General features: G+C 54.1%; 1 protein-coding gene across 20 annotated transcripts in view; it reads right to left on the bottom strand.

The window, feature by feature from the left end:
• Positions 1-11,992: 11,992 nt before the first annotated feature.
• Positions 11,993-26,633, bottom strand: part of LOC100225858 (protocadherin gamma-C5) — a 131,324-nt gene continuing 116,683 nt past the window's right edge. For 19 of the 20 annotated variants that reach the window (XM_072935218.1, XM_072935217.1, XM_072935220.1 and 16 more), the window contains exons 3-4: positions 19,858-19,946; positions 11,993-14,402 (exon numbers count right to left, since the gene is read on the bottom strand). In XM_072935218.1, the coding sequence (XP_072791319.1) occupies positions 14,179-14,402; positions 19,858-19,946 (313 nt within the window). In that variant the 3' untranslated portion in view covers positions 11,993-14,178. The remainder of the gene's footprint in view (positions 14,403-19,857; positions 19,947-26,633) is intronic. The other variant, XM_072935216.1, reaches the window with a different exon arrangement.

The following is a 26,633-nucleotide window of genomic DNA, read 5'->3' as shown; positions in this document are numbered from 1 at the left end:
ATTGGATGCACAGGGAATGCACAGGAATGCATGGGGTGCACAGGGGATGCAGGGAGGCACAGGAAATGCATTGGATGCACAGGGAATACAGGAGAGGCACAGGGAATGCAGGAGGTGCATAGGGAATGCACAGGGATGTACAGGGAATGCATGGGATGCATAGGAAATGCATGGGGTGCACAGGGAATGCACAGGAAATTAATGGAGTGCACAGGAAATGCACTGGATGCACAGGGAATGCACAGCAAATGCATGGGGTGCACAGGGGATGCAGGGGATGCGCAGGGAATGCAGAGGATGCACAGGATGCACAGCGTGCTAAAGAGGTTGTGTCTGCAGCTCCGCAGTCCCCTTTGGGTCACAGTGCTGCCCAGCGAGAGCTCTGGGCTTCTCTGGCATTGGGGTGTGTCCTGGTTTAGGGCAAATTTGGGAGAGAATTTCCAAAGGGGTTCCTCTGGAAAGCAGATTCAAGCGGCCCCTCCCCCAGCCAGTTCGGGAAAATATTTCCTTGGAGAAAAGTAGAAAAAAAAACCAACCCCTGTTTATTTAACAGGCAAAGCATTCACCAGCACAAAAAAATAACAAAATAAACAGTAGAACCTCTTGCTACTCCAAAAGAGGTGACAAACTCAGAAAGACCCCTCCGTGGGCTGTAACTCCGCTTACTCAGTCTCTTATCAGTCTCTTATCAATCTCTTATCAGTCCCTCTGGCACTGCAAATGCCGGCCCAGGCCCGGCCCGAGGCTCTTCTGGGTGTTCAGTCCAGAGCAGGTTTAAACAGGTCCAAAGAAAAAGAAAAACCTCAGTACAGGGAACTTCTCTGCCTCAGCGAGCTAAAACTAACTAAAAGCAAAGGAGAGCGCTGTCCCGCTGTCTGTCTGTCACAGACAATGCAGGAGCAGGAAAGTGGAGGAGTGGGGGCAAACTGAGCGCTTCTTCTTCCACCCCTTTCCTCTCAGAACCAGCCTTAAAGGTGCAAAATGTATTTCTGGGCTAAACAGATGGATGGGGATTCATCATAAATCCAGCCCAGGACAGGGTGAAAACAGGGGATGGCTGAACCGTGGGCATGTGGCAGCCCTGACCCCGTGGGACAATGTCTGGACACCCCTGTGTCCCCAGGCCTGGTGGCCCCTGTGCCAGAGCTGCCCTGGATGAGCTTCTCCCCCTGTTTTTATCATCACCTTGTTTTCCGAGCCAGCAAAGCCAGCCAGGTGACAAGAACTGGAGCATCCCTGAGACCACCAGCTGCTCCAGTGGGACATTGATCATGGAAAAAGGCAGAAAGCTGCTGCCTGATCAGCTTTCAGTGAGTAAAATAAAGATCCACTCTGGGACCTGTGCGTGGCTGTGAAGGGAAGTTAATTCTGGCTCTTGGGGCTGTTTGTGGCAGGGTTTGTGCTGTTTTAGCTCTCCTGTCCCATCCTGGGTCTGTCCTCTCCAAAGCTGAAGGGCCAAAGGCTTCAGCCAAGGGCAGGAACATCATCTGTAGTCCTGGTGGTGGAGCAGGCTGGGCACAAAGGCAGGGACAGAGCAAAGCCCCAGCCATGCCTACACATCACTCCATGATGGGGTGACAGCTGGGGACCCCAGGTCTGGTCCTGCACAGTTCTGGCTCCTGCTGGAGTTATCAGTGGGAACAGCTCTGCCCCAGCTTGTGCCTTACATGTTTTGAGTTCTTTTTTTCGTTCTAATTTAACATATTTATAACATTGAGGTAATGGAGGGATCCACAACAGCCCAGCATCACCTGGGGCTGGCACAGAGCCTGGCTGCTGTCACATCCCTGCAGGAGGGGGCAGGCTGAGCCCAGCCCGGGTTGGAGCTGGGGTATTGGGAAGTGGGAGAAGGAAATAGGGTGACTGGAATGCTCGTGGAGAGGAGGCATTGGCACCCTCTGATCTGGGAGAGCCCCTCAGGGGGCTGAGCCAGCACAGGGGTGGCAGCAGGGGCTGGGGACATGGCTGGGGTCACCACTCCTGCAGGAACCTCTGCACACCAGAGTGTGCACACTGCTGGGAGCACTGGTCCCTCCTGGGGTCACACAAAACCTTTGAAGCTTTAATTTTAATGCACTTTTCATAGAATCACAGAAAGGTTTGGGTCGGGGGGAACCTTAAAACTCCCCTTGTCCCAACCCCCACCATGGGCAGGGACACCTTCCACTGGAGGAGATCGCTCCGAGCTTTCATGCTCAGTAACATTTCCCAAATAATTTACATGTTCCAAGAATTGTTTAGCCTGGCTCCTCCTTGGATCTGCCTTTCTAGAGCCATGCACATTCCTTGTTGTGGTTTTAGTCCATCCTCATCCCCCCCAGTTTGGGCCCAGGCCCACCCTGCCCTCAGAGGGTGAGTGCTGATGGGTGTCAGATCCGTACAGGTGTGCTCACCCTGTGTCCATTGGGTGTTATCCCATCCCAGCAGCAATTTTAACACAAGCACACTGATCTCAGCTGTTGCACTGAGCCTAATTACCAACAGAAATAAAAACTGTAGCTTTAGAACAAAGTCACTTTAGCACCACACATATAAAATCCATTTTGATATTTGCTAAAAGCCAATATTATAACGTGTATCTACATAACCAGCTGTGGATCAGCACAGGCTGAATGAGGATGGGCCCTCAGGAGGAGGTGGGGACGTTCCTGCACAGGAAAGGGGAAAGGGAGAGAAATGTTGGGTTTAGAGGGCAGGATTTGCTCTGGTTCAGCCTCTGGCCACAGTCAGAGAGTCCCGCTCAAACCTGGGGGAAGCACAGCCCCCCTGGTGCTGCAGGGGTGGGGGATGGAGCACTGGACACGTGCTTTGACCCCTGCCCATCCCTCCAGGAAAGGGTGAGGGAGTCAAAAAGGACAGATAGGACAATTAAGGCACTGGCCCCATGTGGGAAATTAATTTGGAGAAAATTCTCAAATCTTGACAGAAAGCTCACACAGTGTGTATCTGTGTGCAAACCTTGAGATAAGAAATGCTGACTTAGAAATGCCATGGAATAGGACAGGCATTGTTGAGAGAGAAATGGAGCTAGAAAAAGGTTCCAAAAGATGGCCTAGCAAATAAGACTGGATACTTCAGAGAAAAAAAACTATGAAAGATGCATTGTAGTGGGACCCACAAGGGGTAATTTTAAATGATTGGCTTTCAGGAGTTTACAGTATGGTGTAGCTAAAGCTTACAGGCCAAGAAATGCTTATAATATATTGTAATTAGGAATTATTTCTCTTCTGATTGTAATGGAGTAAATTATAACATCTGTATTGTTTCACCCTTCACATGAGACTGAAAATAGAATAAAAGTTTTTAAAATACCTCTCAGTTGGCTCCATCTCTAAGTCAAAAAAGAGCTTAATGCAACAGTCCCGCTGCCTTCCCAGCACCTGGGGTGTGAGAGGGCTCCTTGTGGGGCCAAGAGCTGTGCCACCCTCCTGTCAGGGTGCCAGCAGTGGTCAGGGCAGGCGGGAGCTGCCAAATGCCCTGGAAAGCTTCAAAATGAGAGAGAAATTGGGACATGTGAGCTGAATCCGGGCCAGCCTGGAGCCCTGCCTGGGAGTTTGTATTTCCTTGTACAGCTCCCTTTTTTCCATGGCTTTGCAGCTGTGAGAAAGGGATGCTCTGAGAGCACGGTGTCATCATTACAGCTTTTATGTAAAAAAAAAAAAAAAAAAAAAAAAAAAAAAGGAGAAATAAACAAGATTTTTGGTACAAAAATATGATTTTTATCTCCATATCCTAACTTTGCTGGTGCAGAATTGAAGCCAGAGCCCTGTGGCACTGAGCTGCAGGGAGCTCGTCCAAGCTGGAGGGGGCAGCTGAGGAGCTGGAGCAGCATCACAGCTGTGGTGGGCTGGGCACTGCCAGCACATCCCTGGAGAAGGCTGGAAATCCTGTTCCCTGCCCCAAAAATCCACCTTGGCACACCAGGTGTGGTGTCTCAGCCCAGACTGTTGGAACTCAAAATGTCCCTCAGACATTTTTGGAGGTTCCAGGCACTGGTCAGAAGCATTTGAGACCTTGGCAGGCAGCTGGAAACAGCTGTGATTTTGGGTTTGAACCATGGAATGATTTACCAACCTTGCAGGAAGAACAAGGAGTCATAAAAGTTTAGATATTAGAGTAGAAGTAGTTACAAAGTAAAGGGAAGAATTTTTTAGTGCGGTACAGGGGGTTTTTAACACTTGTACAGGGGATTTTTCCTTTGTACATGGGGGTCAGAGGTTTTAAGATGGAGGAATGTAGGCCAGTCCTGTTCCTCCTCTTCCTTCTTCCTTACCTCCATGTTCTTGGTGATGTTGGCACTCACAGATTGGTTTAGAGTAGAAAAGCACCATTTAATATAGGTAATAGGCATTGGGGAAAAACTGTACCCATGTAACACGTAATGTACCATATAAAAGATAGAAAAGCACCATTTAATATAGGTAATAGGTACTGGGGACAAACTGTACCCATGTAACACGTGATGTACCATATAAAAGACAGCAGCAGCCCTGGGCCGGGAGAGAAGAAGCAGTCGGGAGTCAGAGAGGATGTCAGGGTGTGTGTGTGCCTCTGCCTGAGCTGTGAGCAAACCACAGCAGCCCCAGAAGAAAATCCTTTAGATAACTTGCAATAAACTGCCTGAGACCGAACAACAAGAGGCTGCTGAGTTTTTCTTTGGAAACACGGGCTGGAGGAGAGACTTTACCCCCACACGGAGCCCCTGAACCAGGCCAGGGTTCTGACACCAGCCCAGCCACCAGCCACGTTTAGAGGTCAAACCAGCCAGAACTGGGCCAGGCTGCAGCTCCCTGCTGCCCTGCTGGGATGAAGGACACTTCTCCCAGATGGCCACTTTGGCAGGACAAGTGTCCATCCACGTGGCCCTGGCCTGGTGGCACGGGGGGTTTGTCCTTGGGACCAGCTGGAGCCCAGGGCAGCACGGGGACAGCCCAGCCCGGGCTGTGCTCCTGCCCCGGGGCCGGGGGCTCCTGCAGCAGCTGCTTTGCTGCCCAAATCCTGCTGGCACCTCCTGGTGGGTGCTCCAAGGGGTGCCCGGTCCCTCCTTGAGGCCAACCCTGTCAGAGAATTGTAGACTTTGTGTGCTGACAGACTCTGACCCCCAAGAGAACACTGCATGTGACCTGAAAAGCTTCCAAAATTGACTGATAGCACTGGGATTTGATTAGAAGTGTGTGATGTCACAAGGTAAAAACAATGGGAATCCAGGGCTTCCCTCTGGCTGCCCTGGCAGGTCTGGGACCCTGGCAGGGGTCAGGAACCCCCCTGGACAGAGCTCCGAGAGACACTGTCTGTGATCTCTGTCCATGGAAAAGAGTTTTCAATCTTACAGGATGAATTACAAGCTTTAAATGTTTGATAAGAGTAATAATTAAGTGTGACACGGGTGCAAAAGTAAAATTTTAGGTTTTTAGATTAGGGGTTCAGAGGGGACAAGATGGAGGAATTGGGTGTGTTGTGTCCTTTTCCTCCTTCTTCATGCCCTCCATGTTTCACTGTGGTGTTGGCATTTTTCTGTTGGTTTAGGCTGGGGACACACTGTCCAACGTAGGTGACAGATATTGGCACGTTATTGTAAATCCAGCACAGGTAGTTTGTGGTATTTAATGTTTGTACCATCCCACTGAGGGCAGAGCCCCACACGCTGCCCTGCAGGACAGAGCTGCGGCAGGGCAGCAGAACATGTTAGAGATAAACAGAATAAACAACCTTGAAACCAGCACAGACGAATTATGGCTTCTGCTTTGGCAGCGGGGCAGAAAGACAGAGACTTTCTACAATCTCGGAATCACCAATACCCACAGATTCCGACAAAAAACCAACTCAGCCCCAGCCCCTCCCAGCCAGGCAGGGCTCCTTTACCCCTGCCTGAGGTGGGGAGCAGTCCTGTCCCCCCTCCCTGCCACCAGCGTGGCCACCAGCCAGCTCTGTGTCCCCGAGTGTCCCTGCCTGTTCCCCAGCCCCCTCTGCCCCCCGAGGTGTCCCCATGCTGTGGGGACAGCGCTGGCTCCACGAGGCTTTTGGGAGCGGGTCCCCACAGGCACGGACACACAGGGACTGCTGGGATAATTTAAAATCCAGGGCACAGACCTGATTAATGCCCTAGTTTGCATCGAATCTCGGTTTGGTTTTTTTTAGCAGCCTTTTGATGAGCTTGTCAATGACAAGTTGCTAATTGAGGAGTGGGAGGCCCACAGTGTCCTGTGAAAATGAGGGAGAAAAAGAGCCAGGATAAAAAAAAATCTGTTTAAACCTGGCACTGGGCCTGGCTGCAGGGACCAGGGGGATGGAGGGAAGCCAGGCTGGGGTGGCCTCAGAGAGACCACGGGGGTGCTGCTCAGCCAGGGGGTGGGAACACCCCAAATCTCTGCAGGGGCTGGGAGAGACCCCGTGAGCTTCAGCAGGGACACAGCCCATCACCCCAGGGTGCTGCAGCAGGGGGAGGACTCTTGGTCTCTAACAACATCAGGCACCCCCAGCACCGAGTAGAGCTCCAGGCTCCACTTTTTTGATTCCACACCCCCCTCAACATATTCATTGATTTATAAATTCCCTACACGTACTGCTGGGCTAACAAGCACTCTTCAAAGCACAAGCTAAAATGTGAGGTAAAAAAGGATGTGGGAGAGATGAAAACAACACTTTTTAAATATTTTTGCAGTTATTAATGGTACAAAACACATTTTCTTCCTGTGGATTATCTCTTGCACCCCACTGTGGGGACGGTGGGGTCAAAAGGAGCCTGCCTGGCACCCACGAGCCCCTTCCCCACTCCCCTTTTCCCTGCACAAAGCAGCTTTGTCTCCCTCTTCCTGCCCCTCTGCTCCCGCCTGGCTGCTGTCCCTGCCTGGCACCCATCCCATCTCACCCTGCAGCACAGGGACCCTCCTCCTCCGTTCATCTGGGGAGCCCCAGCCCCCCCAGTGCCCCTGGCAGCTCACAGGGGTGACAGGGAGGATGGCAGGGTCCCCACCCCAGCCCTGGCAGCACCCCCACGCTGGGACCAGCGGCGCAGGTGGCACTGAGCGAGGCGTGGGCGCTGCTCCCCAAAGCCCTCTGGAGCTGGGCTGGTTTGGGGGGCTCCATTCCTCCTGCACCCCTTGGCTGAAGCGCTGCTCTCCTGTCGCTGAGGCAGCCAGGCTGGAGCTCAGCCAGGAGGGCTCCTGTCAAATCCCAAATCCTGCCCCTCCTGTCTGAGCCCTGTGGGTCCCAGGACGTGTCTCTGCTTCCCAAACTGGCCGTGGCTCCAGAAGCTTGGCCAGCAGGATGTGCTGGGCTCCGTGTCACCCACATCCCTGTCCCCACGAGAGGAGCCCACCCCAGCACAGCTGGAGCTGTTCCCTTTCCTGCTCCCAGAGGCCCCAGAAAAGCTTGGGGTGGTTTGGCTCAGCATTGCTGCCCTTTCAAGGGGAGAGGGGCCCAAAATCCCCCTCCCCAAACTGGGCACGGCTGCTTTTGTCCTGTGCCAAAGGGAGAAGGGGCGGGCAGGCAGCGCTGGGCACGGGCAGCCCCTGTACCTTGCCAGAGGAGCATTTTGGCTTTTCTTGGCCTTTTTTTGGGTGGGGGTTTTGCAAAGCTCTGCCTTTGCCCCAGCTCCCTGTGCTTAATGGGGGCTGCAGGTGTCCCTGAGGGAATTAACACGCCTGGCTCGGTGCTTCCAGGGACTCCCGGGGATGGTTTGGGGGGCAGCCCCGGGTTCTGGGGGACCAGAGGGATGTTCCTGCCTGCAGAGGGACCAGGCACAAGGGCTGGCTCTGCCACCAGCAGCTCGGTGACAGTGACCCTGGCGAGTGCCCCCCACAGCCCTGCAGGGGCCACAGCGAGTTCCAGCAGGGTGTGGGGACTCAGGAGAGGGGCCACACACAGGGGCGTCCCCTTGGAGCTGAGCCCTGCTAGCCACTCTGTCCTAACAGCAGTGCCCAGAATCTTTGTCTGGTTTGCCCTCACCCCTCCTGGCACTGCTCTCCTCCCTGCCCTGGGACAGGGGCTCTGTGCCACAGGGAGGACAGACAGACACACAGACAGACAGAGTGTTCTCCCAACAGCCCATGGCAGAGGCCACCCCAAGGTCACACAGGCTGCAAAAGGGCAAAATCCCATCACTTGCTATTTTGTCCGGAGAGCGCCCGAGGGCTGGTCCTGCTCTCCGTGTGATGGATGAGAGCCTTTGGCAGCCCCGAGTCCCCAGGGGAGCGGCCAAGGGCCAGCAGGGCCCTCCCTCCGCCCTCTCCTTCCCCGTGGTCACAAGGTTTCAGTCAGCAAAAGGAAAATTTTATCCCATCTACGCAGGCTTTATTATTGTTATAAATAATAATAATAAATCACAGCGGCAGGAAGTGGTTTTAGGGAGCAGGACGGGATGTGGAGGATGGTGAAACACCTCTCACTTCCCCCCGGGGATGTGAGGTGTGAGAGGAGCCAGCTGTGTCAGGGGAAATAAAATCCCTGGGGATTTCATGGGGGGCTGGAGGGGCTTTCCCACCACAGCCCCTGCCATGGATATCCCCTCTCCTCAAGCCCCTGTTATGGATATCACCTCTCCTCACCTGGCCTTTTGCACCCACTACCTCCGTGGATCCCTTTTGGACATTTTTTATGCCAAATACTTGGATTTCCATGTTCTTTTGGAGGGCATTGGCTGCCCTCCCTTCGGAGGCATTTATGGGAGGAGAAGCCCCTGCTGCCACCAGCTCCCAGGGGTGTCTTCTGCTCCGAGCAGGCTCCAGCTCCCAGTGTCTGTGCCACACCCAGGGTGACCTCCCCAGTGCCTTTGGGGACCCCAAAGGAAGGGGTAAGAGAGAGCTCCATGAAAACTTGGCCTTTTTGGTGATTTCTACCCCCCCCTGCCTTGCTGGTGAAGTCATGACTGGAGGAGCTGGCACTTAGCCCATGAGCACAGCCTGATGGCAATTCCAGCTCTCCACCCAGCCCTCGCTGGGGCCGAGGGACAGGTCAGCTCAGCCCAGATCCAATGGAAAACTGGCTTTGCTCAATTATTTTCTTTTTTTTTTTTTTTTTTTTAATTTTTAATTTTCTGTTGTGCTTCAGTTTCAAGGTCAGTTGAAAGAAAAAAAATAAAACAAAAACAAAACTGCTGTAAACGAGGGCTCTACCAGTTGGTGACATGAGACCAGCACTACTTGTGGGATTTGGATGCTCCAGCTCTGCCAGGAGCTGGGGACAATCCCCAGAGGGGGAACAAAGGGGTCTCCAGCGCTGTGTGACCCGTTCTGCACCACCGAGAGCTCCCAGCCCTGCTGCCTGTGGGGTTTGAAGGTTCCCTGGTCCTGCCCATGGCTGCACCTGGAACAAGGACAGGGAGGGGAGGGAGAGGCGCGGAGAAAGGAGAGAGAGAAGGGGAGAAGCAGCAGCAGGAGGGCACCAGAGTGGAGGAAGAAGGATGGTGAAGGATGCTCAGAGCAGCCCAGGCACTATCTGGAACTGGCTGGGCACCTCAGAGTTTGCTGGTGACCCCCCCCCTGCCCTGAGGGGGGCACGGCCACTCGCCCCCCACTCCAGCACCCGGCACAGAGGCTGTGACCCCCGGCCCACGGCAGGCAGAGCCCCTCGGTGCCCACCAGGGCTGCAGGGAAAGACTTTCCCCATCCCGGAGCTGCTTTCCCAGGCCAGGCGGCCCTTCCCGGGAGCAGTGCCACGATCCCCGCGGTGTCACTCGTCCCGGGGGCTCTGTCTTGCCCCCCTCCTTGTGTCCCTTTGGTCAGGACTGTGATCCCAGCTGTTTCTGTTGCCTCCCCCGTGTCCCCGGCTGAGCTCGGGAATTCCCGCAGCTCCCCACGCCAAACCGAGCACGTTCCTGCTCCCGCCTGTCCCCGGCAATTAGCGCGGCTGACCGGGTTTCCTTCATCACTGCTAATTAGCCCGGTCGGTGTTGGAGGCTTCCCCTTCCCGGCTCTCGCCGTGCCCTGCGGTAATTTCAGGAGAAGGAGAAGGAGAAGGAGAAGGAGAAGGAGAAGGAGAAGGAGAAGGAGAAGGAGAAGGAGAAGGAGAAGGAGAAGGAGAAGGAGAAGGAGAAGGAGAAGGAGAAGGAGAAGGAGAAGGAGAAGGAGAAGGAGAAGGAGAAGGAGAAGGAGAAGGAGAAAGGAGAAGGAGAAGGAGAAGGAGAAGGAGAAGGAGAAGGAGAAAGGAGAAGGAGAAAGGAGAAGGAGAAGGAGAAGAGGAAGAAGAGGAAGAGGAAGAGGAAGAGAAGAGAAGAGAAGAGAAGAGAAGAGAAGAGAAGAGAAGAGAAGAGAAGAGAAGAGAAGAGAAGAGAAGAGAAGAGAAGAGAAGAGAAGAGAAGAGAAGAGAAGAGAAGAGAAGAGAAGAGAAGAGAAGAGAAGAGAAGAGAGGAGAAAGAGAAGAGAAACTCGATTTCTCTCTCCCTCTCACTTCACACACCCTGACACCAACACCCACGGCAGGGACACGGGGACACCGCAGGGCTCAGGGCATGGGGCAGGCTCCTCAAGCCGAACCCACCCCTGGAGCTCTGCAAAGCCTCTTTGCTCCCCGTGGGTGACTGTCACCCACCCGGGGACCCACTGGTTTGACCATCCCCGGTTCCTTCACCACCAGCCCTCAGCACTCAGCTCCAGGCACCCGGTGGCATCACCAGCCAAGCGGGCAGCGATGCCCTGGGATGAAGCCACCCAGGTAGGACAGGTGCTGGGGACAGCCCATAGGTGGCACCTGGGAGTGCTCAGCCCTGCCCCCCATTAGCTGCAGGTCCGTGGGATTGATCCCCACCACCCCCCCTGGAGCTGTCCCTGATGCACCCCAGGTGATCCAGCATGGCAGGGACAGCAGCTCAGGGCTGGGGGCAGAGCAGACGGTGTCACAGGGGCCCCAGAGCACAAATCCCTGCCCTGGCACTGCCCTGACCCCCGTGGCCTCCCCTGTGGCCTGGGACCGCCTGTCTCAGAGGAGGATGCCCCTCACGTGTGTGTGTGTGTGTGACCAGGGCTGTCCCCGTGGGCACAAGGGAGGAAGGAGAGCTGGATCTGTGGGATGCAAGGGAATTTGGGGAGAGGGATGTCCCTCTGAGAGGTTCATGGGGGTTTTCAGGGGTCTGTGTGCAGCTGGATGGGGGTTTGGTGTCTCTGTGGGGCACTGGGGATTTGGGGAGGGTCTGTCAATCTGCAAGGGGGGCTCAGGGGGTGCTCGCTGTGTGTAAGGGCAGAACCTAGGGGGTTTGGGGGGATAGAGCATGGAGGCCACAGAGCTGCAGCTGGACAAAGACACTGGGTGGGGACGGATGGGCATACAGGGGTGGGGACAGTGCCCTGCACACCTGGAGCCTCCTGTGCTCTGCTAACAGGGGGATACAGCCCCAACCCCCAGTCCCAGGCTCTGTCTGTTTGTCTCTCTCCTGGGATTGCTCTGCCCCTGCATCCTCCACCCTCCCCCTCACACATCTGGCCAGCAGCAGCTTATTTTTTCCTCCAGGGTTGCGACATCCTGAGCCACGGGATGTTTTTCCTGAGCCTGTGTTGAAACCCCCCGGAGGGGGAGGGTGGGAGGATTGTCTTGGCCAGGGAGCTCCGGTCACTGTGTCCTCCGAGCCATTGTCCCCAAGTGCAGAGAGGGGAGACCACAGAAAGCCAATCAGACAGGGCTGGAGAAGGAAGAGTGGATTCCTGCTGGTGATGGAATCCCAGCTATGTGGTTCTCCAGATCCTCCAGGGCTGGGCAAAGGTGAGCACATCCCTGCCAGCGACAGAGAGGGGCAGCTGGATGCTCTTGGGGCTGTAGCTACCGACCCCATCATCTCCTCCTCAGTCATGATCCACAGCCGGGTCATCCTCCACTCAAAGCCCTGGGTGACCAGAGGATGGGGGTGCCACCAGAGCAGGCCTGGGGGCAGAAGACTGGGGGTGCCCCTAGAGCAGCCCCACTGCTGGAGCCAGGCAGGGGTTGAGCCACCCCCTGTCATCAGCACCGGGATGGCCAGACCCCACCTGTGCCTCCCTTTTCCCACCAGAATAAATACCATTCATTCAGAAGAAACCATTTTATTATTTTTTTTTCCCAAAGGAAAAAAGCAATATAAATATTAGAGTATAAAACTTGCGTGTAACACATCGACATTGGTCTATATGGGTATAAGAAGGATATAAGCATATATATAATATATAAGTATAATTCAATATTAGACACATTGAAAGGGCAAACGTGTTTCATTTCACGCACACTCGGAGCACAGACCACATGGAAAGAAGATACAGAGAAAATTGAAAATACTGATGTCCACAAGTTAGTTACTGCAATTAAAAATAACACGCCACTAAATACACGACACTCACTACGCTACCTCAGATTGCAGATTAAAAAGAAAATATAAAGACTACGATTCAGCTACAGCATTTCTAGAGGGGGGGCAGGTGGCAGCTGCAGGGGACAGGGTGGGAACCGCTCCCAGAGCAGCCAGCGCCAGAGGTGGCTGGATCTGGATGAAACACGGAGGATGCTCCTGCTGCCCTGGTTTGGGGAGGGGACAGCGGTGGGGAAAGCCTGGCTGAAAGGGCTGGATCTGCTCGGGTGAGTTATGTGTTAGTGATTAAAAAAGGAAAAAAACAACACACACCCCCCTGGGAAACTCGGTGTGGCCCCCTCCGGGCCACCCCACAGCTCCTCTCCTGGCTCTGGCTACACAAAGCTCCCATCTGCCTCTCCCGGGGGCTCAGAGCTGCTTTGCAATGGGAAGCTGGCCTGGTGCTTTGGTGATGGGCACATGGAGAAACTCTAATCCTCATCCTTTGATTCTGCCCGCAGGGTACAAAGCCCAAAGCCAGCGGGAGCATCACCTCCTCCTCCAGGCTGGCCCCGCATGGTCCCAGTGTGACACTCCCCCAGTCACTGCCCCCCACTTTGCAGCGTCACCCCCTGCTCTTGGGTCCCTCGTCTGGATCTGGTCCCCAAACGCCACCAAAACAACCATCACTTACTCAGCCACCAACTCTGCACCAAAGCCATGCACCGGCAGCTCCGCGGGTCCCGTCCTTCGGGCGAGACCGCCAAGAACCGCCCGACCACCCCAAACAACCTTTGGGGCCCGAACAAGAAGCAATAATGAGTTTCCCCACCCCGCCTGAGCCATCCCACCCCCTCCCACCCCTTCCCCAGGGCAGCCCGGGCGGCTGCCGGCGCGTTCACACCACGTGGGCATGCGAGGACTTGTGCGGGTCCGTGGAGCTACTGCGCTAGTGCAGGTGTGAGGTGAGGGACGTGCATGCAGACACCTGTGCAGACAGTGAAGCGCCGTCCCCGTGTCCCCTGCGCGGGGACCTGGCCAGGCCTGGCCGCGGGGGAGCGAGGCTCTCTTAGCCTTAATTCCATAAGAACATCGACTGTACATATAAATATTTACTGCAAAGAAGGTTTGAGATGTGTCTGCTCTTCGGAGACCCCTAGAACCGCCGGGGCAGCTGCCGCACACCTCGGCATGCTCCTCGTGGAATTCCCTGCCTCTCACACAGCAGGAGGGCTTTTTCCTTATCATATTTCAGGCCATTAGTGGTTACACATTAAAAAGAAAAAAAAAAAAAAGAAAAAATGCTTAGGATGCAGCTTTGCCATATTCCCTTTGACTCATGCAATATAAACACTTTTTGTTTTTCAGATGACAGGTAAGCAGGAACTGAAGCACTCCCAACAAACTTCCAAAATCCAAATTCCATCACTATCATTGACTGGGGATGAATTTTACTAATGGAAAATTTAACAGCAAAGAACAGCATGGGCTCTAAGCTAAGAACTTCCTTTTCCTTTCCAAAAAATAGCTGAAGGGCTGTAAATTAAAAGATCCACATTAAAATTATTTACACTGGGCAAAGCCGAGCACAAGCCTTGTGCCTTTCTTGGACTACCTGGAAGCAAACTGGATCCAAAGACGTGGCAAAAGACCTTCGGCCCTTGCATATTCTAATACCCGAGGGATTGTATAAAACATTATTCACAGGGCACTTGTTTGCGTTCGGTTTAGACTCCGGATTGGTTTTCATCATGAGACCTGAGAGCAGCGAGCCCCTGCTCTCAGCTCTGATGATGACGAGATACATTCGCAGCATTTCCTACTTTTGCACCACAAAAAAATTCACATTCGTCCTCCGGCCTGGGTTGTGGTTTTGGGGGAGTGCTGGAGCCGGCTGCCCTGTAGCTCTAAGGTCTCCTTTTTCTTCTTCACTACTTCTTCTCCTTCTTCCCGGATTTCTTTTTGTTGCCTGCGGCGGGGGCGGCGTTCTTGGCATCGCGCTTGCCGGCGTTGGTGAGGGTGGCGTTGCTGCCAGGGATGTAGACGTTCTGCCGGTAGTCGGGGACGTGCTGCAGGGTGAACTGCGGGCCGTAGCGGGCACTCAGCCCCATCGTGCCATTGCCGCCGCCCAGGGTCGAGTTTCCATCAGCAGCTTCTGTGGGGAACGCCGGGGAAGGGGGGAAAGAGCAGGGTGGGATGTTAAAGGCAGCTGGAGACCCCCACCCCAAACCCCAGCAGCCCCAAAGCCAAACCAGCATCACCCTTCAGCTCCCCACAGGGCAGCCTGGCACAGAACCCCCCCAGAAACTGCCCATTACAGACATATTGTCCAGTCACACCATTAGCGATGCATTAAAGGAAATCCAATATTTATTTGTTTTTCCGCCACATTTAAAACCCTGCCCGCGGTATTTTTCTCCAGCCAGGTTTATTCAGGGAGCAGGGCTGGGGAGAAGAGAAACAAAACCCCTCCCTTGCAATACCACAAAATGGCTCTAGGAAGCCGAGCACGAAGGAAATCAATGCCAGAGCGTGTCTGATGGTCCAGATCTGGGAGCAGGGGGAGGGGAAGGCAAATCCATTCCTGTCGCTATGCAAAGCTCCAGCACGGAGCGAGGAGTGGGAGGGGCACAGGGTCCCCCCGGGATGCTGGGGCCCTGCTGGATGCTGGAGAGCAGATGGAGACGGGGGGATGCACAGAGGCAGGGGGAGAATGAGCACGGGGGGACGGCAGGGCTTGGGTGATGCTGTTGCCATGAGCTGCTGCACGATCTGCTCCAGTGCAGCACGGCTCAGGGTGGGATCCCTGCACAGCCCTGCTCGGAAATGGTTTGCTGAAATTCAGCCTTTGTAGGAGAGACTGTGGCTCCCATCTCAGCCTTTAACTGCCTCCTGCCCATGGCTGGCGCCAGGCCCTCCTCAAGGACAGAGACACCCAGAGGGCCCAAGGCAGAGCCCAGAGGTGCTGCTCCCTCCTTTCAGAGGCAGAGAGATTGTGGGAACAATGAAAAACAACGAGCAGAGGTGGTGGGCTGGGTCCCCTTGCGTTTCTCCTCACTCCTGACCAGCTCTGTGCACGCCTCTGTGCTGCCTTTGCTTTCCCCTAAGCAGATGGAGGTGGCTAAGCCAGCCAAAAAGCTGGACAAAAAGCTGGACCACATCCCACCATGCCCCTGAAATACGGCTGTGTACACATTCCCTTTGCAGGGGTCGGAAGGATGAGGCAACTGCAGTTTGAAAAGCTGCAGCTGCTCTGTTGGAGCGGGCAGGGAGGAAAACACAGCGAGGCTGAAAACAGGAGTGATACTGTGCAGCGGGGCAGCGCCATGGGGTGCAAACACAGCGACCCAGAGCGGGGAAATGCCTTTCACTCCCTGCTCTGGAAGCATTCCCTGCAGGAGAATTCTTCCAGAGTCCCCATGACATGGGTTCCAGACCTAGCAGGACTGGTGTTGGGGAGATGTGTCTGTAATTAGTGATATTTATTGCTAATCCTCACCCGCCTGAACAGCAGCTCATTTCATTAGCAAGCAACTCAAGCCCACACCCATGGAGGTGTTAGAAATGATCCCCATGGGATGGGATGACTGGAGATGTGCAGGGACCATCTCACAGGTGGACTTCTGTGGAAGAGTTCTGTGAGCCAGAGAGACGTTTGATAAGAGGATCCATGTTTGATAAGAGGATCCATGTTTGATAACAGGATCCATGTTTGATAAGAGGATCCATGTTTGATAAGAGGATCCATGTCTACCCCTAAAAGAATTTCCTACCAAGGTCGTTGACACAGAAACCAAGAAAGAAAGAAGGAGAAATAAGAGAAACCTGCAGCTGCCTGTTCCAATGAGCACTTTGCTTGTCTCGTGACCAATGAGTAAAGTGCAAACTTAGGAGTTTTGTAGGAATGTATAAAAAGCATTCAGACTAGAATAAAAAGGTTTTGAAGCCTTCTGAAAATGGAGTGTGTTGCTTTGTATTGTCTCCATCTCAACTGAAATGTACCACTTTAAGCTTACTAAATATGCTCCTTAGTCTAGTAACTGCAGCACTAGCAAAAGTACCCCAGCTAAAGAGAAAGAATACAAATTTCTACACTAAAAAATAAGAGATAAGAAAGACTCCTCAAACCTTAAAACAGACAGGGCAGAGTGACCCAGGAGTTCTTTCTGTACTTTCTGACAAAAACTGAATACAAGTGTAACTAGATGTAAGTGTAGTGTGAAATCAGCAGAATGAACATGCATTAACCTATTGTGAAATTCTATGCATATAGAAATTAGTAAGGGTAATAAAAAAAGATCGAGAGTTCTCAGAAGTGCACATGTCCATTGAAGGGCAGTAAGTCCCCAGATGCACCCAGCACTGTGAATAAACATACCCATTCCCTACAAATCTTTATTAAAATTGTGAAGTTTAATTTTTCATCCACGTTTCATTACGACAGACATGGGAGAATTGATTTTTCTGGGCTGTCCCAGCTGGAGTCAGCCCAGTGAGAGGCTGGGTGGACTTGGGCACCTTCTCTTCCCTGGGTATTGCTGCCTGTGTCCCTCCAGAGCCATCCCAGGGTGTGGCAAGCACATTTCTCTCCCTCTTAGGATTTTTATAGAGGTGCACAGAGAGAAATGAAAGAGAAAACAATTTCTATTTCTGCTCCTTGTTTTTGCTATGTAGAATGTGTTTAGAAAATTGTTTACCTGGAGTGAGTGCTTGATTAAATTCTAGTGAGGATTGTTTGAGCCTGATGGCCAATCCAACCCACCTGTGGCTAAACTCTCGCGAGAAAGTCACAAGTTCTGTTAGAGTTAAAGATAGAATCAGAGAAAGTAGTATATAGTTTTAGTATCCTCCTTTTATATAGTATATTAATGTATTTTAACATAGTTATAATAAAGAAACAATTCAGCCTTCTAAATTGAGTCAGACATCATCATTTCTTCCCATTAGGTTCGCCCACATTTACAATACCAGGGCTCTAAGCAGTGAAGGGCTGGGGGTGCCAGCACCACCCAAGTCCCCATGAATTAATTTTGAGTCTCAGCACAGCTTCCAGCGAGGAGAAAAAGGCAGTGGTGAAGTTCCCAGCCTGCCATCGGTCCTGGGGAAGGGCCACCAGCTGTTTCTAGGTTACACTGGCATTAAGGCTGAACAGAAGAGAGAACAGGAACAATAGAGGGTTATAAATGGGCACCGAGGTGCTCTTGCCAAGCAAAGCACTTGAGCTCTCCTTGCTGGAAAGGTCATGCTCAGCCTCTACCAGCAGCCTGTCATTATCCCAAAGGGCCCTGAGGAGGAGAACAAGAATTTGGGCTCTGGCAAAAATAAGCAGCGAGTGGCTCCATGGCAGAGGGGAGGCCGGGGGCAGCCCCAGAGCAGGTGGGGCTGCAGCTGCTGGTGGGGCTTTTGGGGGACCCAATATAGCGTGTCTGCCCCTGCCCGGGGGACAGGGACCTCCCTGGGCTGCCTTTCTGTCTGCTCCCCCTCCGTCCCGCGGCACCTCGCTAAATTCTCACTGGAGCCAGAGTATTTTAAGGACAGGATGTCTGTCCTTGAGAGTCTGGTGTCTTGGAGCATCTGTGCTCCTTGGGCTGTCCCAGCAGCTGCCTCTGCCCATTCAGATGGCTCAAAACACTGGTTTTTCATACTGCTCCCAGCCGTAAGGCAGGAAGATGCAGAGGAAGGATGGCTGGAAAGGGAGAGAGAACCTTACAGCAAGGTCGCATCCCTTTCCCCTGAGGGGAAAATCAGGTCCCCAGTACTCTGCCTTGTGATGGTAATTTAACCACTGGGGAAGGGATTTAATCCTCAAAGGACTGGATGGTGCAGGCTTGGCCTGGCACTGCCAGCGCTGCCTCCTGCTGAAGCCAAGGAAAACCCTGGCCCAGGTTAAGGACTCATCCAAGGCATCACCGTGAGCCAGGTGCCAGCTCGGAGCTCGAACAGAGCTCAGTGGGTGACACTGAAAGATACTGATTATTGAGATGGCCAGGAAATCACACCCAGGGATGGGCAGCACAAAGCTTAATGGGCAATTAGCGCTGCCCCTAATCAAAGCCTGCTCCAATCAACATTATTGGCTTGAAGAGAGAGCAGAAACGGAGGACAGAGCAAGAGCAACACGAAAACACAGTGCTGGAGGAAAAACTGCTGCTGGGTCCCCATCCACACATCCAGACTGAGAGAGAGGAACAGGATGGATAAGGGGAAGCCATTATCTGCAGGAGGGATTTGGTTTCCATCAGCCCCCTGGACTGTGGATTGGGGAGATTCACTCAGTAGGGCCCGGGGCTCCATGAAAGTCGCTGCTTAACCTGGAGGGGACCCACTTAGCTCTGATCCTGGGGATTGCTGGAGCAGCAGCCAGAAAAACAGCTTTATTTACCAGCAAGGAAACCGGATCTGGAGACACTGGGTGATGATAACCACATGCAACCCCAAGGGCTGTTTTTCCACGGCCGTTTTTCAGAGCAAAGACACATTTTCACATTGTTTCTCTCTCTTGAGTGTAAACAGCTCCCTTGCCGCAGACCTTGTCCCCCTCCCCAGCCACGGCAGCTGTCTCCTGGTGTCTGCAGAGCAGCAAGTTCAGCTGCAGCAGCTTTCCAAGAAAGCAACAGCAAAGCCATTCCTCCTCCCTCAGATTCCTTCCCTCCCTACAGCTCAAAGGAAGCATCCTAAGCATTTTGCAATGGGTTTTATGGCTGTGCTTCTATTTTTAAATCAAGGGGGGAAAGACTTGGAGGTATTTATAAATAAAGGCTCTATGAAAAACAGACTCTTTATCCACAGTGCTGCACAGAGTGATAATTGTCCTTGTTTTATACAAAGCCATGGAGCCGTGGGTGCATGGGAACATCCCTCCCTGCCCAAGGCTTCTGCACAGCCATAAACCAGAACAAAGCAACCCAAAATGACCCCGAACCATCCTCCTGCTAAAAGAACTGCAAGGAGGCAGCAGCAGCCAGTGGGGGAAACCTTGGTGGGTCCATGGCTCAGCAGAGGGGCTTGGGGAGCTTCTCTGCACACAAGGTTTGTTGGGAATACTGAGTCAGGCATTTGGTGGTTCCCTGGTTCAGCCTCTAGCCACACACAAACTTCCAGCCTTCCTTCCTCCTCACCTTACAGCAAGTGTAATTTACTGTGACTTTCTGGAACCAAGTAGTTCATAAAACATCATCTCCAGACTGGCTCTTTCATGTAACACAACCACAGCACTGCCAGATGGTGTAACAACACCATTTAGTACAAAGCAAACAGAGTTTGAGTGGAAGAAGTGTCCCTGTGTACAGGAACCAGGTGTCTTCTCTGCCTGGATCCTTCCTGACCCCTCTCTCTGTAGGGACATCAGTGCTTTTCCCCCTGGATCCTTCCTGACCCCTCTCTCTGCAGGGACTGCAGGGACATCAGTGTTTTTCCTCCTGGATCCTCCCTGACCCTTTCCTCTGCAGGGAGATCAGTGCTTTTCCACCAGCTTTGGGATCAGCTGAAGCAGAACCTTTGCAGCCAGCCCAGCTCACCCAGATAAATCAGTCTCTTATCTCTCAGCACGACCCCGAGATGGCCCCCCCAGAGCAGGAGTCAGGGTTTTCCCATGAGTGATGGACACCAACCATTGGCTGAAGCCAGGATCATGGCTTGGAGCATCTCCGTGTCAAACTGGTTGTTGGGCCAGGCTCCAGCTTCCTCTCCATTCTGGGAGCTGTGGGAAAAGAAAACAAACAGCAAGTTACTCCAGTTCAGTAGGAGGAGTGGGCTGGACCAGTGCCTGCTTTAAATCCTCCCATAAGTGGCACTCAGGAGCCAAGACCCTTTCAGAGGTGTCCACCCCTCACCAGGCTCTTGAAGAATAACCACCAAAAGCACCTGGGGACTCAATGGAGCTTCCAGCAACACCTTCCTAACTCCTGCTGCCTTCAGAGGCTACAGCCAAGCATCTCATCTCCTCACAACCCCACCAAAAGGCAATCACAGAATGGTTTGGGTCAGAAGAGAACTTTAAGATCATCTATGCAACCCCCTGCCATGGGATATAATGTAATCCATTGCCAAAATTCAGTGTAGTATCATAAAAACTGCAGTCCTAAAGTCCCAGGGGTGCATATGCACCCTTGTAGGACCAGGTCCTCTGTCCTATTGCAGGCTCTGAGTGGATGCACCTTTCAAGCTCTTTCAGGTTACAACTCCATTCTGCAGCTTCATTCATGTGATGAAAACCCCACACTGTGGTGGGAATTTGGGTCATCACGGAGCAGCTGCCTGGCACCACAGAATTTGCTCTGAAAAGAGTCCAAGATAGTCCTGGGGAGGCTGGAGCAGCAGGGAAAGGAGTGCAGGCAGCATCTGGGCATCTCCCTTGGTTCCCTTTGGCTGCTGGGGGTGCTGAGCATCACAGATCCGCCTGGGAGAACTCGGGGGATGCTGACAGACTTTGGCTGAGGAGGTTTTGTGGCCAGGCCTACAATCAGCACTCTGTGTGCAGGCTAACAAGCCCGGCTTTCATGTCTGGCAGGTGTCAGCTGTGCTCAGGCACCGCTCACTGCTCAGGGCTGTGCTCCCAGAGCCCCTCCAGAGCCTCCACACTTCCTAAACATCTCACCAGCTTCCTGGGGTCCCTCTGCTCTGTCCCAAAATGACCCCACCACTCAGATCACCACTGTCTCCTCTCCTAGTCACTGCTCTGACCATCCACAGCCCTTTCCGTCACTGGAATGCCAGGATTTACCCCCTGGCTCCCTTGGGATGAGGGCTGCCCTGCTCTTGCAGCTGGGAGCTCTCCTGAAGTGAGACGGGGAGGATGGGGGGTTGGAAAGCCTTTCCCATGAAGAGGCCTTACCCCTTTTCCCAGGAAAGTGTTCAAACCACAAAGCTACAAGGCATGGAGGTGGCCTCCTGCCCCACTGTGGTCCCAGCCCTTATACCCAGGAGCAGCCAGACCCCAAAAGCTGTTCAGACCCCAAAACCCTCCTCAGAACCCAACACCCTGCTCAGACCCCAAAACCCTCTCAGACCCCAGCACCCTGCTCAGACCCCAACACCCTGCTCAGACCCCAAAACCCTCTCAGAACCCAACACCCTGCTCAGACCCCAACACCCTGCTCAGATCCCAAATGCCTCCTCAGACCCCAACACCCTGCTCAGATCCTGAAGCCCTGCTGAGATCTCAGCATCCTGCTCAGACCCCAGATTCCTGCCCAGCCCCTGAATTCCTGCCCAGCCCCTGAATTCCTGCCCAGCCATGCTCTGGGGTGTCCCGCTGGCAGCCCCATGCCTGAGCACCCAGCACCCAGCACACTGCACATGCCAGTGTGGGCACGGCCGGTGCCAGCTCAGTGCCACGTGCTGGGCACCAGATGGGCTCCTCACGCCCTGCTGAGCATCCCTGCCTGAGTGCCCCCTCCACCTGCACCCTCACACACAGATCAGGCTCAATATGGGCATTTTGGAATTGGGATGGACCCACAGGCACTGTTCTTGAAGGCTGTACCTGCCACAGTGACCTCGTAGCTGCATCAAAGCAGAAAGGAGAGAAACCTTGGATGCACATGAGCTTTCAGCATCCCTGTGAAATCCTTCCCCATGCACAGGGTGCCCAGAGCAGCTGTGGCTGCCCCTGGATCCCTGGCAGTGCCCAAGGCCAGGCTGGACAGGGCTTGTAGCACCCTGGGACAGTGGAAGGTGTCCCTGCCATGGCAAGGATGGAATGGGATGGTCTGTGAGGTCCTTTCCAACCCAAACTATTCTGGAATTCTGAATATATGTTCAAGCTGCCTTTGAAATACAATAAGGATGTTGTAAGGATGCTCTGCAGACACTCTCAGGTGCTCCGCACAAAATCTGGTCTTAAGCAACTTGTCCAAAGATGTGCAGGACCCAAGCCAGGACCACAGAGCCATCCCTCCCCTTCTGTGTGCCGTGCCTGATCCATCCCCAGCCGGGCACAGGGGCAGCTCTCACACCAGTTAATCTTTAGAGGATGTAAATAACCACTAATGGAGCAGAGGCTGCCCCAGCAGGACCCTGCCGGCAGCATCCTGAAATCCCTGCTGCCTGCGCATCCCGGGGCAGCCCGGGCACTCTTTACAGCCCTCCTGCACGCCCTGGGTGCTGGCACGGTTTTCAAAAGGGCAGAAGTGAGCCGTGCTCCCCTCCCAGACTGATTCCTCCGTGATGGTTGTGCCAAGTCTCCCTTGCCCCGCGCTCGGTGCCGCGCCAGGATAAGGTGGGGACAGCCCTGGGGCTGCAGTGACCTGTTAATGTCACAAACAGGGCTGGGAATAGAGCCCCGGGCCAGATCCAATAAAGGACTTAGGAACCTAAACTCCACTGCAAACCACAGCCCATTCAGCCACCGTTAACCCAGCAGCTCCTGCCCCACCCCCAGCTGGAGGATGGGGCTCACAGGTTTTTCAGGGCTTCAGGAAAGCTGCTCAGAAACATCCCTGAGCCTCCCAGCCGCTGATCCTGCCTCTGGGAGCTGCCCTGACATGATGGTGGTACCCAGAGATGGGGGGAGAGACAGCACAAGAAATCATCAAATACATTTTGTTTGTTTTTTTTTTTTTAAGTGTAGTATTCCAGTGGTTTGAACTCTGCTGTGAAACCAGAGGCTCAGGTTTAACTCCCTCTCTGATGTGACAGTGCCAGTATCACATTTTCCACCTCCTGAAAGACTCTTCCCTCCTGTTCCACCCCTCCTTCAGGCAACTCCTTCAGGCTTCCCTGTACAGCCATTCCTCCTGTCTGCTGTCAAAGCCTCCATGTCCTACAGCAGTGGGAATGCACGGAAGGAAGGGCTCAGCCTGTGGTCAGGGAATTCACCTGCACCAGGACTCCTGACCCCACTGAGCTCCCCACCCCATAGCCCCAGGGCTGCATGGGGCACAGGTGGGAGAGCTGGCACCACTGGCACCAGACCTGGCCAGGAATGGTTGGAAAGGGAGGGATGAGGGGTCTGGGCAGTCCCTGTAGCCTGGAGGGGTCTGAGTGGCACAGCCCAACCCTCCCAAGGGGGGTGGCTGTACCGAGAAATGTGGAGCTTGCTCAGTCTGTTGGGAGCTCTTGGTTTAGAGCTGTGTGTCCCAGGGAAGGAGGGCTGTGCATCACCAGCCAGCTCAGGATGGGCAACACTTCTGACCCTTTTCCTTCCTTGTGGTCTTAGTGAGGGATGAGGGCATGAGCCTCAGCACCCCTCCACTTTGGGGGACACCCAAAGCCCCACCTCCCCTTAATTCCCTGTGAGATCACAAAATCAGACTGGAAGAGGGGCACGAATCATCAACTCCTACAATGGTTTGGGTTGGAAGGTCCTTAAGGAAGCTGCAGTGCTCCTAGGTGCCACACTTCAAGCAGAAGGAGCTCTCCCAGCCTCTCCCACCCTGCCCTGGGCTCCAGTGCTCAGATCATTTTGGTGCTATGGTCCTGCTTCTATTGCAGTGAGGAGCCCAAAACTGGGCACAGTGCTCCAGGAGTGGATCTGTGGGTGCCACAGGGGAATTGAGGGCAACTTCTAGTCCTGCTGGCTACAAGCTGACCAGTAAAACCAGTCAGCCTCCATCACAGCAAGGGTGCACTGGTGATTCCTGTTCAACCTGACACCCCCTATGTCCTTTTCTTCACCCTTCCTGCAGCCAGTGTTCCTGAATTTTGCACAAAGAGCCCCAAAGCTGTGTGCCTGCTCCTCATGACGCCACGTAGAAAAGCTATTTTAGAAATGCCTTAGCATTGCAAAAAAAAAAAAAAAAAAAGGTATTGAACTCACTTCTCTAAGCAGGAAATTCAAGTGTCTCAATTATTTGCAGTGCAATCATCCAGAATTCAGAGGCACAGAAAAAAAAGCCAAGGGCTGTAATCTAAAAACATCCAAAAATAACTTCTCGCAGTGGAGAATGCACACAGCTGATGGCCAGACCTGGCTGCCTTCCAGGGCTATAGGATGGGCTGTGAGTCACAGCGTGAATCACTGACTCAACAAGGAGCAGCCCTCCCTGCCCTGCTGCCCCTGCCCGCGGTGGGCACACCCCAGAGCCCCCCTGCCACTGCCACCCACCCCTCCACAGCTTTGGGTGCTGCTGCAGGGAGCCTGCCCAGAATGGGAGGGCTGGATCCTATGGAAATACTCCAAGGACTGGCTGGTTTTAATACAAATGCTGTTGATTCAAGAGGGTGTTTTTCTAAAAACCCATCCCCCACAGGACAGATTTTTTATTTTTTTACTCTGTTCAGTTCTACTCCACACTTCAAAGCTCAGAAAAGAGCTGGCTTTCATTTTCAGGAATGCTCCCAGCGTAGCTAGAACTGAGAGAAGGAATCAAAGCCACATTTGAGACAAACCCGGGGGTGCAGCATCTGCAGGGGCTCAGGGCGTGGTGGACACGGAGCACAGGAGAGGCAGGTACAGCCTCTGCACGACCTGGAGCTGCCTTCGATAAACCTGGCTACATGGAAATCATGGAATAACCAGACAAAATGCTTTTTCTGGCAGCTCTGCACAGCTCCACTGCATCCATCTGCATTCCAACACTGCCCCACTACCCAAAGCTTCCACAAGCACCCACACCAGGGGGGCACTTGGGTGCTTTGCTCATCAGCTAATTGGCAGCACCATCAGCCATCAGGTCCCTTTTAATCTTCCACTTCCAGCACAAAATTATTCCACTTCGAGCACAGAATTATTCATTTCCTTGCGGGGTTGCCATGGAGCTCATCACTATGGCAGCCAAAGGCCTCGCAAACATTTATTTGCACAATCGCCCCATGGATTCCTGAAAAATTGTTTTCCTTGCTCTGCAGCTGGAAACACAAGTCACAGCAGCGCCACAACAAACTGGGAAAGTTTATTCGTGCCAGAGCAGTGCTGTCAGAGCCCCAGGGGATGGAGAGGGCAGCTCAGTGCCCCGAGGGCACTCCAAAGTGCCTGGCAGGGCTGTGGGCAGTGCTGGGGCTGGGGATTTTCCTGGGACACCCTCAGCATCCTCCCTCCTCTCTTTTTGGGGCTTTCTGGCTCCCATGGCAGTGCCCTCTCCCAGCCAGGACCTCTCCCAGCCCGTGGTCCCAGCTGCTCCCAGGCAAGGGGCAGTCACTGGGATTTACTTCTCCTCCCAGCCTCTTCTCCTTTCACTCCCATTTCCACGCCAGCCCGGGACGCTGCTCCCACTTTCCCAGGGGCAGCACCCAGCCCTCCTCTCCCCAGCCAGCTCCCGGAGCCAGGGGTATCTCCAAGCCCTTTCCTCAGCCCCATTTCCAACCAGCCCCTGCTCACTGTCCCCTGTCCCCTGCCCCATCCCCCTGCATGTCTCCCTCCTCTCTCCCAGCTTCCTCCCCATCCCCATCCCCATCCCCATCCCGCCGCCGCCTCCACACTCGGCTCCAGCCCGAGGCAGCAGCGGCAGTAAAATCTCAGCCTGAACATTTCCCGGCTGGCAAAGTGACAAGTGACACGGAGCAGGTCTGTCCCTGCCGGAGCTGAGCCTCCGCTGTGCTCCAGGCGTGTGGGGACACTGCCTGTGCTTGGGGAACACTGCCTGTGCTTAGGGACACTGCCCCATGCTTGGGGACACAGCCCTGAGCCTGGGGACACTGCCTGAGCCTGGAGAAACTGCCACAGGCCTGGGAACACTGCCCCGTGCTTGGGGACACTGCCCTGTGCTTGGGGACACTGCCCTGTGCTTGGGGACAAAGGCCTGAGCCTGGGGACACTGCCCCGAGCCTGGGGACACTGCCTGTGCCTGGGGACACTGCCTGTGCTTGGGGACACTGCCCCGAGTCTGGGGACACTGCCTGTGCTTGGGGACACTGCCACAGGGCTGGGGACACTGCCCTGAGCCTGGGGACACTGCCTGTGCCTGGGGACACTGCCTGTGCCTGGGGACACAGCCCAGGGTGAGCATCCCTCTGTCCTTCCCACGCCACCATCCCGCAGCCCCCCACCCTCCCCAGCCCCCGAGGAAGGCCGGGATCCGCTCCAGAATTCCCCCATTTCCCCAATTTCCATCCCTGACAAGGCTGCTGTCCCCATGTCCCCTGGCTCTGCACCCTCCCGGCCACTCCTGTCATGCAGTGCCAAGGTCTGGAGGGAGCCTGGATGAAGCCGAGCTCTGAGATCATGACTTTGCAAAGATTGATTGTTAGCAAGCAGTGTGAGTGGGGGAGCATTTCCAGCCTCCCAAAGCTCTGGAGAACCTTTACTCCCAGCCTGTGGGGCTGCTGGAGGCTGCTCTGCTGGATGAAGGCAGAAGAAAAGCCCACAATGTTCCTAAAACGGGGCCAGGGCAGTGTCCCCTCTCCCTGGAACTCTCTGAACCCTCTGAAGGAGACAGAGCTCAGACTAGTAATTATTTCCCCCAGGCCATCCTGCCACCACCTGTGTCCCAGACATGTCAGGAAGGAT

This window comes from Taeniopygia guttata, chromosome 13 (assembly GCF_048771995.1).
Source record: "Taeniopygia guttata chromosome 13, bTaeGut7.mat, whole genome shotgun sequence".
NCBI classification, from domain to species: Eukaryota; Metazoa; Chordata; class Aves; order Passeriformes; family Estrildidae; genus Taeniopygia; species Taeniopygia guttata.
This window is presented reverse-complemented; position numbering and strand designations above follow the sequence as displayed.